This window comes from Ictidomys tridecemlineatus, chromosome 6 (genome assembly GCF_052094955.1).
Source record: "Ictidomys tridecemlineatus isolate mIctTri1 chromosome 6, mIctTri1.hap1, whole genome shotgun sequence".
Lineage (NCBI taxonomy): Eukaryota > Metazoa > Chordata > Mammalia > Rodentia > Sciuridae > Ictidomys > Ictidomys tridecemlineatus.
Window position 1 is genome coordinate 7,953,429 of NC_135482.1, and position 14,850 is coordinate 7,968,278.

General features: G+C 37.3%; 1 protein-coding gene across 1 annotated transcript in view; it reads left to right on the forward strand.

The window, feature by feature from the left end:
* Positions 1-14,850, forward strand: part of Enthd1 (ENTH domain containing 1) — a 122,346-nt gene that overhangs the window by 101,641 nt on the left and 5,855 nt on the right. The window contains exon 6 of the mRNA XM_005322416.4: positions 6,160-6,555. Coding sequence (XP_005322473.2) covers positions 6,160-6,555 — 396 coding nt within the window. The remainder of the gene's footprint in view (positions 1-6,159; positions 6,556-14,850) is intronic.

The window sequence follows — 14,850 nt, forward strand, 5'->3', positions numbered from 1 at the left end:
GAATCCAGAATCCTAGTCTTCTTTCTGCCCCCTAATCACCATATCTCTGGATGCCTTAGGTTCTCATGTGTATCACAACTGGGCTGAATTAGGATGCCCTCTCTGACCGCTCCTTTCTTTACAATTGAGTTCACTTTAATGACTAGATCATCCAGATAATAATTTACTGAACAAACATCCATCAAATTCCTGTCAGATATCTGCTAGTCACCTACAGGTTTAACAAGTCCAATAGAATTTGTGCCCTGAGGGGTTTGCAGTATAGTGGAGGTGACAGATCTTTAAACAAGAAATTATGACAAGTTACAAACAACAAATTGGCTTACCACTCTGTTGCCAGAGCTTAGAATAGTGCCTGACACATCCTTGTACTTAGTATGTTGTCCAATGAACAAATACTATTTAAAATGATGAAATTAGTGAAAAATATGAATATTTACATTGTATTTATTATGCAATAGTGAAGAAAACAAAGGTTTATTTTAACCTGGAGGATAAAAATAGATTCACAAAAGAGGTAGTGTTTGAATAGGGCCTTAAACAATGAAATCATTTTTGATGGAGAAGAAAGGTGGAGAAGATATTCTAGGTTAAGAAAATAGCATGAGCGAGAAGACCAGTTAGTTTAGCATAAGGAGATGGAGAAGAATCTCAGGCAGAAAGAACAGCCTGGGTGAGGACACAGTGCTAAGAGGGGTGTGGAGATGGAAGAACTGGAGATGTATAGCTGGAGCACAGGGTCGGAAGCATGTGGCACAGAAGAGGCAGGAAAGGGTAAACAGAGACTATAATTTGTGCAAAGTCTTATGAACCACAGTAAGTAGCTTGAAGGAGTTATTAGAAAGAAATGGCGTGATCTGAATCTGGGGTTTAACTCAATGATAGAGCACCTGCCTCACATGTGTGAGGCCCTGGGTTCTATCCTCAGCATCACATAAAAACAAATAAATAAAAATGAAGATATTGTGTTCATCTACAACTAAAAAAGATTTTTAAAAAAGAGAATAAAAAGAAATGACCTGATCTGATTTTCAGTTTAGAAAGGTCACTCTGTTTTGACTGTGTGGAATGCACTGAGGGGGCAACTGGGGAGACTTAGAGACCATGATAACAATTGTAGCTCTAAAACAGCAAAACTGACTAGGAAGTTCATGGTCATATTAATAGGGGTAAAGCAAACACCCAAGGATTAGGAGGCTAAATGATGGTAAGACCTCCCTGTGTAGAACAATAGGAAGTTACTTGTGGCTAGAACTCAAAGTCAGGGCCGGGGATTCAATGTGTGGATTACTCGCATACAGGTAATAGTCCTAGTTACAGTTCAAGTATGGTAATAGTGTCATCGTGGGAGGTTGTAGAGGCAGAAGAGAAAAGAATCAACGATGGACTGTCCATATTTCAAAGGAAAGAGGGGCAGGAAAGAAGATTGCTTAGAAAGGAGACCGGGTTCAGTCAAGGCATCTAAGAGCAACGAGTTTTAAAGAGTCTTAAGATGGCAACTCCACTCTCCCTTCCCATGCCTGCCCCAGGCAGGAGGCCCACAGGCCTGCAGCTGCAGCTCCTGCACTCCCTGCCACATACACTGCACTGTAACACTAAAGGGTTTGTGCCCACACAGGGCAGTGTTCAGAGGCTTCATTTCCTAGCCAAAGCTGTTCCCTTTACTCGGGCACCTTCCATCTTTCTCCTCATCCTTCTCACTCACCTCAGATATCACTGCTTTCAGAAGGCTTCCCTGAACCTCGTACACATCTTTGTACCTCTAAGCCTAACACAGTGCCTAAATTTGTAGTTCAATATTTGTTTTGGTATTTAATTAACCTAAAAATGAAATATTTCACTGGTCTCCTAGTTGGTTTCCTTATTTCTGTTCTCCCCAGCCCCTCAGCATTTTGTATAGATAGATAGCAATTTTCCTAAGGCACTGTATCAGCCAAAATCATGGGTTTAATGCTTTATTAGGGTATAATTGTCATTTAAAAAATATATATATTTATTTTTTGTAGTGGTAGTTGGGCACAATACCTTTATTTATTTACTTATTTATTTGTTTATAAGGTACTGAGGATCGAACCCAGGGCCTTATATGTGCAAAGGTGAGCACTCTACCACTGAGCCACAACCCCAGCCCAAGGGTGTAGCACTTTATTGGGGTATAATTGTCATTCAGGAAGTTACATGTATTTAAAGTGTATAAATTTCTTCTTTAACCTATGGATATGTGAAGTATGTTTTCTAAGTTTCTAAATATTTAGAGTTTCTTCTAGGCATATTGTTAGTTATTTCTAATTCAGCTTTATGTGACCAGAGAATTAAATATATGACTTCAGACTTTTAAAGCTTATGGAGACTTATGGCCTAGTACACGGCCTATCTTATTGGACAAATCATGTGGACTTGCAAACTTTTAAAAAAAAAAAAAGTATTTCATGCCATAGTTGGTGTGGTGCTTTGTAAATGTCCATTAGGTCAAGGTGGTTGACAATGTTAATTCTTCCAGAGCCCTTCTGATGTTTTGTCTACCTGTTTTATCAGTCACTGAGAGAAAGGTGTTAATATCTCCAAATATGAGTGAGATTTGTCGAATTCTTTTTTAGATTCTGTCAGGTTTGGGGGACTGAACTAAGACATATTCAAATTGCTATGTTGTACAAGTATATTCTCTTTGTTTATTCATTTATTGGGAAACTGAAATCTTCTAGACATTGTAAAACTGAACTTGTTAATTCATATTATTAGTTATTTACATGTGCTTATTACACATATATTTGTGTGAGTACATATTTAAGACATGAAAACATGGGTATATATGTATTTGTCTATGCATCTATCTATATAAGCCTCACTTGGTCTTAAATTCATTGACGATAGGAATTAAAACTTCTATTTGCATATCTCTCCAGAGTATCAATACATCCTAGTGTGAATAGTAGGTACCAATAAGTGTTTCTTGACTGATCATTTGTATTTTCAGATTCATATGCAGTATACATTGATGTGCACAGAATCAACATATAAAGCCAACAGTACATAAATTACGTATTCACTAATTAAGTTAAACTGAATAGTTACATTCCTCCTCTATGCAAAAGCATGATGCAAGCTATAAAGTAAGAGTGCAAGAACTGTGATGTGTGATGGACACTATATGGCGTATATATAATTAAGTCAAAAAATGAGTTTATAGAAATAAGTACTTGATAATTTCAGAAAAGGGGAGGATTAGGATGGAGTGGTAGACTGTTGGTAGGTAGTACTTGTTTGAAATGGTCCTTGTGTGATTGATAGGCTTTAAATAATGTGGGGAGAGGAGCATGTTCCAGTGTAAGCTGTGCAGAAGTCCCTGGTGATGGAAATCAGAGACCTGTGTAACCAGGTAGGATGAAGCGAAGGGACCAGAAGCACATGGGGTATGTAAGTAAGGAAGAGAGTGGGCTGTAGACTGTCCCCTGTTGAGTACAATAGCAAATAAGCAATGGCTAGCCTTTAAAACCCAAGGAACGTGGATTTTGTCACTGACACAAGTGGGAATTTTTGCAGGACTTTTGAATATAAACTATAAATAACTAATTTGGCATGTTGCATAGAATGAGCAGGGAGGGAACAAGAAGGCTGGTGGCAGAGAAGCCCTGTACAATCTATTTTCTGGAATCTTCAGGACTCTTCAGCTTTCTATTTAAGAAAACTTTTTCTCCTTGAGATATTCATTTTAAAATCATTACCAATTAGTATTTGATTTCTTTTAAAAATTATCATTTTTAACAGAACTCTAAGCAACTGGAAAGATTGCAGTCTATTTCTCCTGGACTGTTGGGTAAGGGGGCTTGAGAGAAACACAATGACTCTAGTCAATTTGTTTCATTGAATTTTAAGGTTTTGTTCAGTTAAAAAGTTTTGTACTTAACATTAAAATAGCCAGCTATTACCGTTGACACTTTTATACACCCCAGTTTTGAGATTTAGAATCAGCATTCTTATTTTTATCAGAAAGTCACTGTCATTCTGAATTGTCCTAGTTTACATATTGCTAAATTTTAAGATGACTTTATTACATATATAACTAGGCTTTTTTGTCATATGTAAAATGAAATTCAATGGAAAGTGTTTAATGGAAATTCACCTTTAAAGAATGCTTTTATATAAATATAGTGGCATGCACTTTGGAATCCCATAAATCTAATTTCCTACTAGAGACTTATTAGTATTTTTAACAGAACCTTTTACCAACTCAATAGAACTGGGCCATATGCAAATTAGGAATATTTTAGAAGAGGTTATTTTTATCTACCAATTTTCTGTTTCCTTTAATCATTATTAAGACATTAAGCCATATTCAATTTAGAAAAACAAAGGAATGCCAGGTGCAGTGGTGCACACCTGTAATCCTAGCAACTCAGAAGGCCGAGGCAGGAAGATCACAAGTCCAAGACCAGCTTCAGCAACTAAGTGGGGCTCTAAGCAACTTAGTGAGACCTTGTCTCCAAATAAAAAATGAAAAGTCTGGGGACTGACAAGTTGCAAAGTGCCTCTGGATTCCAAAAAAGAAAAAAACAAAGGCATTGCTTTTGCTTTAATTCTTGTGACTCAGTCTTTCCTTTCACTCAACACCATTAAGTACTTCCTCTAGGACTGCCACTGTGAGGTGCTGGAATACAAAGACAGCCTCTGTAAGATCTTGTCAAGGAGTCTGTTGTCAGGTGGGGCAAGACTTTTAATGAGTAAAGTATTCTCATTACAGAGTCTGAACATAATATGGTAAGATCAACAACAAGATGGGGCAAGGAAGAAAAGGAGCAGGACAAGCTTTGCAGAGAAAGTTTTAAAGAATAGAAAGATTGGGAAAAAAGAAAGGAATTCCTAGTGGAGGTAGTAGTAAGTTCCTTGAATTGTCTAAATCTTGGATATACCAGCAGCATTTTCCTAGCCTCCAAAATGGTGAAAATGGGAGGAAAGGATTTTAGTATCAAAGAAAAGGTTATTAGCCCAGAGCCAGAAAGTGAAGATGAGAGCCTGTCATGTGCATCATGAAGTGTGTGGCAGCGTACAGCGTGAGACACCATCACTCAAAGTGACTACACCGTTTCTGCATCCTCTTCCCTTCTGGGATCTTCAAATGATATAGTCTTCCTTTTGCCCTCTCTCACCTAGTTTTGCTTCTAATTTCATGAACTCAGTCTGTTCTAAATAATTTTCTTTCTTACCTAGGTACAGATGAAATTGTTTGAGAGCAAGATAACAGTTTGCATCTAGATATTCAGGTCACCTCTGAATAGATTCTGTAGTCATTCTTCCATCAGGTCTACTTTAAGTTTTAGTTTCTTATAACCCCTTTAGTCTCTTCTATTTGTAATCAATAGCATGTGTCTGTCATATTTCAGACTCTGTTCTAGGTGCTTTGTGGAATATATTTCTGATCTTGCAGAACTTACATTTTAGTAATTGTCACAACACTTCTGAAAGATCTTTTCTTCCACATGGACAAAGGATTTATTAAAATTATGTTCCTACCTAAAGTGCTGAGTTTCTTTAATGGGTCTCCTGTAGACATAAGGGGAAGAAGATGTTCTTATTCCAGGGGAAAAGTCGCCTTTTTTAAAAAATTTTTTTGTTGTTTGTTTAGTTGTAGATGGACAAATACCTTTATTTTGTTTATTTATTTTTATGTGATGCTGAGGATCTAACCCAGGGTCCTGCATGTGCTAGGTAAACGCTCTACCACTGAGCCACAGCCCCAGCCCCAGGAAAATGCTTTTTTGTAGTCAAGGGTTCTTTAAGAATAGACCAGTAAGATGAGGCAAAATTTTCACTAGTTTATCTTATAAAAAAATGAAAGTTTGAAGGTACCAAAAATATGGTGGTTTCAGAGACAGATAAGTGGGTGAAGGGAGAAATATTTAAAGACAAGTTATTTGAAGCTCTCCTTGCCTTGTGTTTTAGTGAGGAGAGGGAGAAGGCAGCCACCAAATGACTAAGGCATCAATTATAGCTTGGATGTGCTTTAAATAGAATATAGAAGCATAGTAAGAAAACAGAAGGACTAAATAGGGAAGAAGTCTGTTGGGGCATTAAAACCCCTATTTATTAAAATTGCAATGGATCTGAAATAGAATATTTTCAGTTTTATTTTTTAATTATGGTTCTTATTTGTTACTTTTATAGATGCTGTACCTACTCCTTCAGAAAAAAGCCCATCTCTGCAGACAAATGTGAGTTTGGACAAGAAATCAGAGAATACCATTACAGATACTGTAGCCAAAAACCCCTTGCAAACACTGCAGAAAAGGCAGGCAGCCTCAGAAAGTTTTGAAACATTGACAACTTTACCAGCATTTTGGTCATCGAGTAAAGAAGAGTTTATCAGTTCCGATTTAAGGATATCACAGTCAGATTCTACTTCCTATAATCAGTCCTCTATAGAGACACTGTATGTCTCTCCCTCATTCGAAACATGTAACCCCACGAAGGGGACTGTAATCAACGAGGACCTTCAGAAACCAGTGCAGGCCAGCACTGTTCAAGTGCACGATGCAGACCTCAAGGCCCCAGCCACGTGGGGTGAGTCTACCAACAAACACAGTGATTTGAAGCTTTCCTTCTTCTGAAACATTCTTCTTTTACCTTTCTCTCCTTTTACCTCCTTTTTTGTTCCCTCCTTTCACTCTTCATCAGAGATATTAAAAAGTAAAATACCATAAACATACTTCTCAATTGGGAAAATACCCCTTTTATTAAAGGGCTAGTACATAATTTATCTTTGTGGGTTACACATATTTGATTGACTATATTACCATAAATTCTGAGTAATTTGGTATAAACCAAAATAGAAGGAACTAGCATTAACCAAGAGCTTAAGAGAATACATATAAAAGAATTGGTTATGGCACATATGTATGTGTGCTTTTTTTAAAAAGGACTTTTTTTTTTTAAGGTACAAGAGACCTTGTCCTTTTCCTGTCTGTACAAAACAGTGAGAAGGTTGTGATATTGTTTAGACTGGGTGATAAAGGATAGAGCCAGTTGGGACTCCAAGTTATTGGCTGTCAGTTATTAAATCCTGTGTTATATAATTATACTTTCTTCTATAAAGTTAATTAGTATAAGAATAATTTGCTTGCTCATGCATTTTTCAAAGACTAAGTCATAGTTTTATTTGTTCTTATGTATGATAATGATTACCAATTCATAAATTCAAAATTTTCAACATGAATCCTTTAAACTGCCTCAAACACAGAATGTTGAGTTTAAATATTTTTACCTTGTTTCTACTAAGGTCATTGAATAATAAAGATTCTCCCACTATTCTTTAAGAACCTTTTGATATTGAATAGCCTAACAGTTGTAAACCCAATTCTTAATTGTCACTAAATAAACTTTCTGCTGAGACTATTTATGTGGAAACCAGTTAGTACTGGTTATGACAGCAGTGATCGCCTGTATGCATGGCTATCCTCTGGGAAGTTGTTACTGTTGGTTCATTACTTCACAAATACTATGAAAAAATAGTTAAAAGTACTTTTTGGACCAGTGTCTCAGTACCATATATGGTTAATAAAATTTAGCAAGAGATTCCTCTAAAAACCAGTTAGCAAGGATGACTTTTGCTTCTGGCTATAATGAGATAAGATAGTATTAGTCTAACCCTACCCCCCAAATTAACTTTAAACCCTGGAAAATTAGTAAAAGCTAGTTTAAGTTCTCATACGACAAACTAGATAGAAAACACACATAATGGAATAAGATCTCAAGGGGAAGGACATTGAGATGAGTCCCACATTCACCCTAGTCCCCACCCCACCTTGGGGGCCAGGATTTTCACAGCCTCATTGGATTTGGGTAACAGAATTGGGGTTAGGGGCTTCCAAACTGTCAGGGTCTAAAGAGGCCCAAATTCTAGAGAATAGGGAATCACAGAGAAATCTAACGGACTTTGTGTAATTGCCTGCTGTGAAGATGCATATGTTCTGGATGAGATGCCAAAAAAATTAATGTGAAACAATTTCTTAGAAGCCAAGCAGAGATTCTGATCATCTTGTGATGCAGGGAGACAGAGATTGGAGTTCAGGATATGCCAAACGGAAGGGGCCTTGGTAAATACTCTTATGGTTTCAATTAGGACACTCTAGGAGTAAGGACAACCCAGAAATAAGACAGCCCTCACAAACACTGAAGTCTGTCTTCAGCTATAGCAGTGCTTGGCTCATTCTCCATCGGCCTTCTGGAAGACAAACCCTTTCTTAAGAGCTTCTGTAATTTTTCGTGAAAAATATTTTGGCATTCAAAAATACCAGGTAATGAACAAATGGCCAGAAATATGGAAGAAAAACAGACAACAGAAACAGGTAATCTATATTCTAAAGTTATAAGGTAGCTACTTTAAAATAACTATGATTAATATGATCAAGAAAAGAGAGGAAAAGGTCGAGAATGTCTTCAGATTACTGATATCTGTTTTTTTTAAAAAAATTAATGAAAATATTAGAGCTGAAAAACAGTAGCTGAAGTTAAGCCCCCCGAGGGTCCCCTTCAGTCTACACAGTCTGTGATGTCAAAACAGAGAACGCAGTGCTGGTGGAGAAGCTGGACAGTAAGGAAGGAAACCCTAAAAGGGAAGGAGACTCTGACCCGGTGAGCCCCATAAATTATGTATGAATTCTGCCCATTCCTGACGAACTACAAAACTACACATGTAGGGGGAACCCAGTGAGTGTGACTAAATAAAAAAAATCCTCTGGAAGCTAGAAGAACTGAGAAGAAACTTCAGCTTCTCTTTACTGCAAGGGTAACAGTGGATGGATCTAGCCAAGTCATTTTTTTTTTTTTTTACTATATAAAAGTCATTCTTCAGAAAGACTGTCAGAATCAAGAGACTCTACAGTATGTCCAAATGGCCAAAATAGAATTTAAAAATCACTAGGCATTTGAAGAGTTAGGAAAACATGAGCTGTAATGAAGATATACAAAGTCAATAGAAACAGACCTTTTGATGATGCAATTAGCAGTCGAGTTCATAAAGCAGCTATTAAAAATGTATTCAGGGACTTACAGTATTCACAATGAATGAGCAGATGAGGGACTCTCCACAGAAGAAACTGTTTTTAAAGAACCAAAGAGATGTTCTAGAGATGAAAAATAAATAACTAAGTTTAAAATTTTGTTGGAGATGCTTAACAGTAGATTGGAAACAAAAGAAGAAAGAGTAAGTGAATTAGAAGACAGAACAGCAGGGATTATTTAATCTGAAAATGGAAAGGAAAATATTTTTTAAAATAGAGACTCAGAGTCTAAGAGGACAACATCAAGTAATCTGTCATTGGCATAATTGGAATTCCAGAAGGAAAATAGATATGGGTAGAAAATTTATTTGAAGAGATAATGATCAAAACTTTCCAAATTTGTAGACAAAACAAACTTTCAGGTCCAAAACACTCAAGCAGGCTATACACAAAGAAAACCATCCATAGGCACAGTATAATTCATCAGTAGAACTCCAGAGGCAGAATTTCAAAAGCAGTAAGAAAAAATGTCATATTACATATAAAGAACAACATATATGATGCCTGACTCTTCATCATAAGTAATATAATGGATACAATGAAAATCCCTCTTACAGTGTTAAAAGACAAACTGTCAACCTGGAATTCTGTATCTGGCAAATAGAATAAGGTGGGTGAAGAAATGACATATGCAAATAAATAAGAACTTAGCTAATGATCATGAAATCTGCACTACAAAAAAAATAGTATGGAAATATTTTTCAGACTAATAAGAAATTCTAGATAGTAACTTGCATCTACAAATAAAAATGATAAGCACTGGAAATGATAAATATGTGTGTAAATAAAAAAGCAGATATAACTGTTTAAAGCAAAAATTATGCTACTATATTTGGGGATTTAAAACAGATTAACAACATTACACAAAGAATGGGGAGTTTAAAATAATACAGTATTAGCTGTATGTAATTCATGATAAGTTAAACATGCATATTTAGTCACATTTTTTTTAGAAAGGAAAGATAAAATAGCTAAATTCCTGTTGAGGAATTAATATAGAATACTAAAAATACATTTGATTATCAGAAAAGAGAGATGGCAAGGAGGAACTAAAAAGCAGAAAAATAGAGAGCAAATATAAAATAGAAGACCTAAACCCAACCATTTTAATAATCATATTAAATGTGAGTAGAATAAATATTCCAATTAAAAGGAAAATACTTTCAGGATTGATAGAAAAGCAAGACTCAACTATATGCTATCTGAAAGGGAAGTACTTTAAAAACATACAGAATTCCAGGTTGACTGAAGGTAAAAAGATTAAAATATATACCCTATGCAAGCTGCATAAGAAAGCAAGAGTGACTATGTTAATATCAGACAAAATCGACTTCAAGACAGGGATTATTACTAGAGGTAAAAAAGAGTCATTTCATATTGACAAGTCAAGCACCTCAGGATGTGACCTATGTCACATCTAAGTACATAAGCACCTAATACCAGCCTTAAAACTGAATGAAGCAAAAACTGACAGAATTATAGAGAGAAACAGACAAATCCAGAGTCATAATTAAAGATTTTAACCCTTTCAGAAATTGAGAGAACAATGAGGCACAAAAAATCTGAAATCATAGGAAAATGAGTAGCTCTACCAAAATTCTTAATAACTTAATTGACATCTATAAAACACCACATCTAACCACTGCAGGGTACATTCTTTTTCAAGTGCAAAATGAACATTCACTGAGAGATTGTGTACTGCGTCATTAAAGACAAAAGGTAGGGCTGGGGATGTGGCTCAAGCGGTAGCGCACTCGCCTGGCATGCGCGGGGTGCTGGGTTCGATCCTCAGCACCACATAAAATAAAAATAAAGATGTTGTGTCCACTGAAAACTGAAAAATAAATATAAAAAAGACAAAAGGTAATAAGGATACTAACACACAATAAGGTAGGGGGAGGGAAAACTAGACAAAAGGGAGTGAAGGGAAGAGAGGGGCGATGAGAGTAGGAAAGACAGTAGAATGAATCAGACATAACTTTTCATTTTCATATATGAATACACAACCAGTGTAACTGCACGTCAGGTACAACCACAAGAATGGGAAGTTATACCCCATGTATGTACAATATGTCAAAATACACTCTACTGCCATGTATATCTAAAAATAATAGATTAAAAATAATCAGGTTAAAGAAAAAATAGGTAAATAAACAATAGTTGGAAATTTAGCTATACACTTTGACCATAGAGGATGAGGTAGAGGGAGATAGCCATGGGGTCCTGGTAAAGCATAACCTGGGTAAGGTGGACGAGAGTTGAGAATCCAGGAGAAGGATCTACCTCATCCAAGGGCCTATAAGGAAGGAAAAAGGATATATCAGGTGTGAGGGAAGGGATTGTTATTTATTTTTGTTTTTAAAAATTAAGATGCATTTATGTGCCCTATGCTGTAATTAAGGGCCTCAATTTCTTACTGTCAGAAGTCATCTGCCAAGCCTGAGGAATTTGGAATGGCGTAGTGGCTGTGGCATGAGTGGTAAAAATTTATAGAGTCGTCACTGTAGAAATGGGAGAAGGAGCTGGTAAGACGGGAGGGTTGAAGGTAGTCGTTTGTGCCTCATGGTTTTCAGAGTTCTCTGCTTTTCTCCAGTACTGAGAAGCCTGAGCCAAGGAATGAGAAGGCTAGTGTTTAAATCATGGAAGCTTAGGACAGGGTTGGTCAGCTGCAGCCTGCGGGCCCAGTCTGACCACTGCCTGTATTGGTAAAGAAAGTGTTGTTTTGGCTAATTTGTTTACATATTATCTTCTGTGACTTTTGTGCTACAAGGTCAAAATTGAGAACAGTAGTTGCAACAGAGACTGCAATAGACCACAAAGCCAAAAATATTTTCTATTATGGGCTTTTACAGAAAAGGTTGGCATGGATCACATGTTAGCAGATGAGACAGAAGTCATGGCAGCTTAGGCAAGACAGCGGTTGAAGTGATGGATAATAGGGATCTAGACTGGATGAGAAACGAGGCAGGGCCAGGTGGCACTGATAGAGGGAGAGAAAACAACATGATCATTTGATCTCTTGCCTCAGTATGGCCAAGTGGACATGTATTCAAACGAATCGCAGGTCTGGAAGTGAGTGGAAGGAAAGCATCCTGCAAAACAAGGCTTCAGAGTGCTGTTTCTCAGTGAATTCAAGAAATGATGAGCTGGGATGGATGGCTAGGCTTCATGGCCTGGCACTTGGATGGTGGAGGGTAGAGAAGATAGTGCCGATCTCTTGGTTTTGTCCTAAGAAGTAATTTGTTCATATGAAGGGTCCAGGTCTGACATTATTAACTCTTTGGGGTTAATGATCTGGAAAAATTTCAAAACACCTGGTGGTCATTTTAATGAATCTCAAATATAAGAAGGAGGCTGTGAAGGCAATCACCTAGTACGCCTAGGAGCAGGCTTGCTGCGGCAGCCTCGTTGACCTCCTGATACTAAATAACTTCCTGGGACAGCCTACTGCTTCTTCTCCATTTAAGTTATTTGTCTGTAGCTCAAGCTATTATTTTAAGTCATTAGCTATTTTATCATACACACTTAAAAAAAATAGGAGCTAGTAGATGCTGAAGCCAGATGTGGTAGCAGATAGCTTCCATCACATTCTCAGAATCCTCAGCTATAGGAAGTGAGTTGGGCTACACTGGACACTTTCCAATTTTTTTGGAGGGAATAAAATCTGTTCTATCCTCATGAGAGACAGTGGTGGTGCTTCTGCAGGGTGGTCCTGGGGTAGTTCTTATAGCTCTTTTTCAGTTCACCCTTGCTAGTGAAAGAAACCAAACAACACACACACACACACACACACACACACACACACACACACAAGACCTGTTAGCCATGCCTTTTTCCTTTGTGTCTATAAAAGGCTTCAAAGCCAGAACAATTTTCCCTAAAATAAATGAGTAAATTGGTAGAAAACCATTCTATAAAGTGTACTAGCTAATGCTGAGCTACTGGCCAGACAGGCTGAGAAGCACCTGTAGAAGAGAGGGGAAGGAGGCTTCAGCCGCACCCCTCAGGGCTCCTGCCTGTCAGTGCAAGGGCAAGAAGATGCCCAGTTGCTTTTTTTAAAGAAGGAAATGAAATTTACTTTGTAGATAAGTGAGAAAATTCATCTTTAATCTAATAATCCATTTTCCCCAATAAAAATTTGACATAAGTGGTTTAGAAGCTTCTTTAATCTATTTCTCTTATGTTGCTTATTTATAATAACGTTAAAATTATCAGATGATAAACTGTCTAAAAAAATGAGATCTAACTCATTCTATAAGATGCCCCTTTTAAACTGTATAATTTAGTATTTTGGGAGTATTTTCAGAATTATTCAGTCATCATCACTAATTACAAAATATTTCATCACCTCAAAAAGTCCTATACCCATTTTTGGCAGTCACTCCCTGTTCCCATTCCCCTTCCCCCAGCTCATGGCAACCACTAATCTACTTTCTGTTTCTGTGTAGGCCTGTGCTGGCCGCTCACATACATGCAGTCATTCATGCACTCTGGCCCTTTTGTCTGGTCCTTCACTAAGCATACTGTTTTCAAAGTTCATCCATACTGCAGGATGTATCAGTACTTCATCATTTTTTATGGACAAATAAAATAATACTCCATTGTATACACCTAAACATTTTTGTTTATCCATTATCAGTTGATGGACTTTGGCTTGTTTCCATTTTGTGGCATTATAAATAATTCTGTGGTGAACATTTATGTACAATGTTACTGTGTGTGTGTGTGTGTGTGTGTGTGTGTGTGTGTGTGTGTGTTTTGCTGGAGATTGAACCCAGGGCCTTATGCATGCAAGGCAGGGACTCTACCAACTGAGCTATATCCCCAGCCCACAATGTTACATTTTTAACCACAGAAAATAGAATAGTTTAATTTGTATGTATAGTTAACTTGATAGTCATTACATGCAGCAATACATTGAAGACGGTTAACTGGGGAATGAAAAAACCCTCTGTTGTACAGTGAACTTTCTAAGTATTTTGCCAGCCAGGGGCTTGTTATGTTCAGAAAACTTTATATTTATGGCTAACAAGGGTTTATAAAATATTTCTAGAGGTTTATTTGTTGTTTCAGTTTGGGAGCACAATTCTTCTAAATGCATTTTAAATTAAACACTCTAAGATCTTAATTGGTCCAGTATTATTTATGAGTTAAAAGTTAAAGGGGGCTGGGGATGTGGCACAAGCGGTAGCGCCGCTCACCTGGCATACGTGCGGCCCGGTTCCATCCTCAGCACCACATACAAAGATGTTGTGTCTGCCAAAAACTAAAAAATAAATATTAAAAAAAATTCTCTCTCTCTCTCTCTCTCTCTCTCTCTCAAAAAAAAAAAAAAAAAGTTAAAGCTGACATACCAGTCCTTGGAATGATCTTATCAGTGCCGCCTTCCAGCAGGCTCAGCAGCAGGCCTGTGTGTGTCACACAGGGAGATCGTAAAACCTGCCTTGGTGCATCTTACTTGCAGTGTTTGCTGCCTGTCATCTCTGTTGAGTGGGCTGTATGGAAAGGATGAAGTTTAGCGAGATGCCCAGACCACTCCGAAGGAGCCAGAGAAGGGGGATCAAATGGTGCAGAGATGCATCCTAAGAGCAGGGTGACGTGTGGTACAGCTGTGTAGTGTTTGGAAACAAAAGTCAATTGGTGTGCAGCAATTAGAGACAAATGGTTTATAAGTGCAAGCGTCATACATCCTGGGAATCAAGCTGTAGAAGTACAGACAATGACAAGCCCTGACCACAAAGGAAGAAAAAGGTGAACAGAGAGTAGAAAACAGTGGTTCTCCAAGTTCAGCATACCA